The 6,601-nt window shown below is 46.3% G+C and overlaps 1 protein-coding gene across 1 annotated transcript; it reads left to right on the forward strand.

The window, feature by feature from the left end:
* The first annotated feature begins 3,463 nt into the window (after positions 1–3,463).
* Positions 3,464–3,970, forward strand: LOC141020714 (F-box protein At5g10340-like). The gene has a single exon (XM_073495653.1). The coding sequence runs from the start codon at positions 3,464–3,466 to the stop codon at positions 3,968–3,970; it is 507 nt and encodes a 168-aa protein (XP_073351754.1).
* The last annotated feature ends 2,631 nt before the right edge of the window (positions 3,971–6,601 follow it).

Consider the following 6,601-nt stretch of genomic DNA (forward strand, 5'->3'; position numbering starts at 1 on the left):
GGCTGAGAATTTCCATCTCGGATCCCGCACGGGCTGGGGATTTGCAGATTCGTCCACTCTCTCTCCTAAAGAGATGATTCAGTGGCAGCACCTTGTTGAACTGTTTCCTTAGCTCTCGGAGGAGGCAGACCAAGTTTCCTAGCCACATTCGGCCTCTAGTCGGTTCCCTGTTAAGTCTCTTTACTCTTGATTGATTGTAGGATCCCCAAGCTCAAAATTCAAGGATGTGTGGCGCTGCAAGATTCCCCTCCAAAATCAAACAATTTATGTGGCAAGCCATCCACGGTAGGTTACCCACGGCGGACCAAATTCGCAAACGAAATGGTCATGGGACTGTGTTCTGTAAGCTTTGTGGAGTTAGACAGGATACCGACCATGTACTTTTTAATTGTCACCTTGTTAAACTCTTGTGGAGCAGGGCCCGATCTTGGATGGATGTGAACTGGTCCCCCTCCCCCTTCTTTGACCTCCGCTCCTCCTCTAGCTCGCTTTCGGGACAAACTAAAAACCTCTTCTGGTTTGGCTTTTCGGCTATGTCATGGGTCCTGTGGACTACCAGGAATAAGTTTACTATTGAAAATATTTTTTCTTCCAAATCGGCTGACTGTATTCAAATTGATCATTTTTCTCCAGCAGTGGACATCATTGACTAAGGAGCAGGACCACGGGGCAATTGAAGACCTGATCACTTGGGTGCATTCTTCAGCGTCTTCCTTTCTTCGGCCCGTCCCTGCCAGCGTCGACTAAAATAGTCTTTTTTGGTTGTGCTGCTCCTGTGTGCCGTCCATGGCTGTTATGCCTTGCAACCGTACTTCCGTTTCGTATGTTGATTCGTTTGTGCATGTTTTGAACCCTGTCTGGTGGCTTTATCTATAAAGTCAGACGTCAGCCTTTTCTCTTAAAAAAAAGGTCTGACATAGTTCGGGTCGGCTACTATATTGTGTTCATGTCGCGAGAAGGACCATACAAGGCCAATTGTGTGATAATAATTTGTTACTTGCATGTATGATGTGCCACTGCGGGATAATTGCTCAGTCGCTTGGGACTTTTCGGCTCAAGTGAGAAATTAACTGTTAAGTGGAAGTTTGGCATGACAGTTTTTTTGTGAGATCATTACAGTTGACTATATGCATTATGTGCCACTGGAGTGTATTTGCTCACTTGCTCAGTGTTAATAAGTTTTATGTGACTGGCATGGCCTATTGGGAGATATGTAGTACCAGGGTACTGTAACAGTCCATACCCATTGGGTACACATGTGCCGGCGACATGAAACTGGCGGTCGATCGACGAGTGTCTTCGCCTTAACCCTATGTTCTGTGCTCTCTGGTGCATGCTCTGAAGCTTGCATCGCATACAGTTTTTCCACGATGAACACAGTAGAGCGAGAGGAATTGATCAGCAGTTGGCTGGGGAAAATTAGCAACTACAAGGGCAATCTGGGAGATCTCTCCATCCTTTCTTGGATCCAGGGACTGGGTTCCGGGTGTGGACTGCGGTTACCCTTGCAGCTTCGACACCGAAACTGCTCCATGCACGATGCTTCAGCCCGACCTTTGCACGACGGGTAAATCCAGCGGCCGGTGCCCTGTTAAATAATATGCATGTTCGGCTGGATTTCATCATCCTGTGTGAATCGTGTAATTTCTGTCGTGTGCATAGCATGACTCCTTCGGCGCCAAGCTGAGCAAACACACGAGGTTGTGATTAACGATGGCCTGCGATCCGTCGGAAACTGCAGCATATTGAGCGTTACAATCCAGTTCAAGTCGGCATGTACCTCCCGCGCGCACCCACGCGCTCCCAGATGCATCCACTTCCAATGCTTAAATCCGCATAGACAATACATAAACTCGAGCGTAACGCAACCACGAAGAACCCAACACAACCCAAGCGGTCTGCATCCCTTGCTTCATCAATTATGGCCGCCAGGCCGTGGAACTGCCAGAACTCTCGCGCGGCGTCGCTGCTCAAAAGGTGGTGCATAGCATCTTCTGGGTGCCGCAAGCCAATCAACTCGGCATTGCCCATTAGTTGAGATGTTATGATTGACCAATATTGATTTCCGAGGAATAGCTCCATGTCACGCTCGCCAGCAGAAATTTTGTAGTTTTACTCGGCACACATACAGTTGCCACAATGTCTTTCCAAACTGGGCGCGCGGACTTGCTTGCGTCATGGACTGAAATGCTCTATCCCCGAATTAGGTGTTGGTCTGGCCTCATTGAAAAAAATCCCTAATAAAACTGAAGTGCATCGAGAGTGGTTTAGGTTTAGGACGCCGATAAGTGCCACACGTGTAGACATTAGGGGGTCTGCCCACATATTTTGTGTGGTGTATAAGAGGAACAGCCCACACACCTACGTGTGGGCAAAACAAGTAATGCCCACACACCTCTTTTCTCCTTCCCGATCCCTCTCACACGCGTGCGTGTGGGCGAAATAGATAATGCCCACACGCCCCGTACATCAGGCCTCGTATCTCGTGGTCCCGCACGCCCCGCGTGACAGTCACCGCGCGTCCCGCAGTTGCCATGGTCCAGACCCTCGTCCATGTTCGTTTAACTGTAATTGCCATGTCGCTGAACTTCGGTTGCCATGTCGGACAACTACAGTTGCCATGGTTGCTCAACTGCAGTTGCCATGTATGGTCTGGTCTACTGCAGTTGCCATGATTTCAAATTGCCACCCACTAACACTAGGCGGTTGTCATGTAGCACTACAAAAAGGCATGGCAAAAAAACATGTTCGGGTAAAAGAAAGAGTTGCCACGTGCTCACAAGCACGCTAGGGCAGTTGCCATGTAAAGAGAAAGAGTTGTCATCTGCTTACGTGCACGCTAAGGCAGTTTCATGTACCATGCAAAAACACATGGCAACTCAGGTAAAAGAAAGTTGCCATTTGCTTACAAGCAAAGCTAGGGCAGTTGCCATGTACCCTGCAGAAACACATGGCAACTGCCAGCTTTGGGTGTGGGCGAGGAGACGGGCGTGTGGGCGAAGTGAGAAACGCCCACACACCAGCCCCCTCTGCGTGCGTGAAAACTGGTGTGTGGGTGAATTGCTAAACGCCCACACACCATCCCCGTGTGGTGAAAAAGGACATGTGGGCGACCGGATGAATGCCCACACACCAGCTTAGTCCTATGTGGCACACAAAAACTGCTATAACGTGCCAAAATTCGTGCAGAATTGGTTGGACGAAGATCCATGCATGTGGGCGAGTTGCCAGACGGGCGTTAGTGTTTTCGTAGGTTTAAGAGGCCGGGCCTAGGAGTATTCTCTATGCTCTTTACAACTTGTAAAACGTAGTACATGGGGACGATGGGGTAAGCCCAGCCCAGGTCTATCCATACTCTTTTTCCGCCAGATCACCACAATTCCTTATGCTAAAAGAAGAAGAAAAACTCGTCTCGTTCCTGGAATCGTGGAAGGCTAGGACGGAAACCCAACCGACCAAGACCATGGCGCAGACCGCGAGGGCTAGGGCGACGCATCCCCTTCGTGTCCTCCCGGAGGAGATTGTCACCTGGGAGATCCTCGTGCGCCTTCCGCCAAAAGCCCTCCTTCGCTGCCGTGCCGTCTGCCGCGCCTGGCGCCGCGTCATCTCCGCCCACGACTTTCTCCTTGCCCACCACGACCGCCAGCCCTCCCTCCACTTCCTATGCGGCTCTGGATACCGCGGCGGCATCCGCCACAGAGAGATCCTCACCGTCGACAAACAGGCCTCCGCCGCCGTCCAGCTCCATACCGTTGTCCGGCTTGACGAGTACTTCTTTCTACAGGCCTCCTGCGACGGCCTCCTCGTCCTCTCTGGGCCTGGCATGGCATACATCTGTTGTAACCCGGCCACTCGTCAGCATGTACAATGGGACTTAAACATCATGGGAATGTATCGGCATCGCCCTACCGGCGAGTACCGGTTGCTACTGGAACGGAGTAGCTATAAGGATTTGCCTAATGACTCTTGAATTAGTTTATACGTCTTTGCGGTGGACTCCCACCAACCGCCGAGGTACATCGGTAGGCCTAAGACAGTGTCAATGTGCTTCGGTGTACCTGCCCAGTTGTGTGATAGCCTGCGTTGGTACATCAAGTGGCAAAGCAACCCCATAATAGTATTCAACACCATAACAGAGTCGTTTCGGCATATGCGTGCTCCGACTATTCTCAATAGCAGACACGATCCATATATCTTTGAGATGGATGGCATGCTCGGGATTCATACCAGTAATACTAACACGGAAGATATATGGGTGTTGCAGAAGTACGAAGGCAAGGTTTGGGACTTAAAGTACCAAATCAAACTGCCGGTTGAAGAAACAATGAGGCGGTTTGAAGGTTGTGGTGAATATTGGTATGTGAACGTTGCTTCGGGGGATGGTTGCGTGTTTTTAGTTGTCAGCGTGGGTGAGTGGGTCCTTCACATTGACAGTGATGGCAAATTGGTGGACAGATTCCATTGTGGTGTCAGACGCCTCTCTGAGTACGGATTTCGGCTCAAACAAACTCTTGTTTCGCACAATTTTTTTACGGCACTAGAAGGTTCTGCGGTGAATAATTCACCTTTCATATGACGGCAAGGGCGGCAAAGTGTAAGGCGGTACCTCTTATCTGCCTAGCTGTCGCATATGATGTATATGAAGTTGTGATCAGAAGCTATGAGTTATTTTGTGCTTGCATCATTATACAGTTCTCTGTTGCATTGTTTGGAATATCATTTACTACTGCGTGTTATATTCAGTTTTCCTAAATTTCACATGTCTATTTTTAATTTCGTATTAAGTCGTTTTTGTGGCTGTCGGATGTGCACGAATCTCAGCTCTCCTCTACATGTGTGTGGGAGTTGCTTCATCGCGCTTACACCAATTTCATGAGATATCACAGCAACCTCTCGATTCTTAGTTCAGCGGACCAGTGGCGCTCGATTTTTCACCCACAATTTTTGAGGGCTGTGCGTTCAGCTATTTTCCCCCTTCAGGTTATGTGTATGTGGGGGGTACTCGATATCAGTACATTGCAGGTACTTGTGATCTACTCCGTCCGTTCCTAAATATAAGTTTTTTTAGAGATTCCACTACGAACTACATACAGAGCAAAATGAGTGAATCCACACTCTAAAGTATGTCTATATATATATATATCCGTATGTAGTTCATAGTTGAATCTCTAAAAGGACTTCTATTTAGGAACGGAGGGATTATAGACGAAGGGGACCTACTTGTATTCTGTGTGTGTTCCACGTGGGTATTCTAGGTAGCTAGCTAATTGACCTTTTTCTTCAGTTATTTTTGCTCCGGCCCACAATGTCTGTCATCTCATATTTTTTGTACTCCCTCATAAAGAAATATAAGTAGTGATCTAAATGCTCTTATATTTCTTTACAGAGGCAGTAATTGTTATCATGCATTCAATTTTTTTTAATCCATCACCAGTCTTGTATAGGTGTGCGTCTGTCTTGCAATTCAGTTTAGTTAGTCTTTTAGAAAAAATCAGATTAGTTAGCCTGTCGTGGTTTCTGGATTGGCGGTTTTCGTGAAGTCTGAAGTGTGAACAGCTAGCTAGCTTTGCTGTGCTTGGGTGGATTATTTTCTGAATTTTAAGCAATGTCTTTTTTTGCGTCTTATATGTTTTTCTGATCGACGTCCTTCGGAGTGCATGGTTTTGCAGATACCTATTTTTTACGAGAGTGGTTTGCTGATTGCTCAAAAAAATTCCACAAGTTGTCCCAGGAATTTTCACGATTTTTTGTAAACATGCTGTCCCAGAAATTGGGCGCTGTATAGACTTGATGAATGGTACTATTAATCTGACAGTATATTTTTTTAATGTGCCGTGTGCTGAAGCTAGAACGTGGAATGAAAAAATGCGGTTAACTTTACAGTGGTAGTAGGCTAGTAGCAGCATTACTTCTTTTGTGAGTTCAGAGAAGTAAAGGATTTGTAGCATGACCTTTTGTCAACCACCAGATAAATAGCTCTGCAGAAACTGTTTTATTTTTCTGAAGTTGCTCCATTTTGTTTCAGTTTAGGTTCCGATCTGGAGGTTTTCCGGTGATGCTCTAAGTGATACACAACGGACTTTGCAGACCATGCATTTTTATAATCCTTTTCTCATTGTTGTTTTCCTGTAGGATTTCATTAGTGTCATTGTTTATCAGTCATCAGTCCTCCGTGGTTACGGTTCAGGACTAAATATTAACTTAGTTTCAGTGCTCACTCCTTTTAGTCAGTATCTTTTTTTCTCTTCAGGTTTCAGATTGTAATTAGGAGTGGCCTCATGTGCATATTTCTTCAGTCAAAACTTGCTTAATCAGTATCTTAGCCTGATTTGCATCCTTTTTCAGTCTAAACTGTTTAGTCAGTATCTTAGTTTTTCTTCAGGCTTCAGTTATTTCCTCATTATTTACTCCTCAACAAATGTTTAGATTTTTTATCAGTTATTCATTTAGATCACCTCTGTTACTTATTTTTTTCAGTGTAGTTCATTGATCCTCTCAGTCCTCTTCTTTGTTTTTTCAGTTCTTTCAGTGCAGTTCATTTTTTACTTCAGTTTTCTCAGCTTCTCTAATTCCCCAAGTTTCTCATTCTTTTTTCTGTCTT

The sequence above is a fragment of the Aegilops tauschii genome, chromosome 3 (assembly GCF_002575655.3).
Source record: "Aegilops tauschii subsp. strangulata cultivar AL8/78 chromosome 3, Aet v6.0, whole genome shotgun sequence".
Taxonomy (NCBI): Eukaryota; Viridiplantae; Streptophyta; class Magnoliopsida; order Poales; family Poaceae; genus Aegilops; species Aegilops tauschii.

Bases quoted from the DNA above. Each gene is read 5' to 3' on its own strand.
- LOC141020714 (XM_073495653.1), top strand. From the start codon at position 3,464: ATGGCGCAGACCGCGAGGGCTAGGGCGACGCATCCCCTTCGTGTCCTC.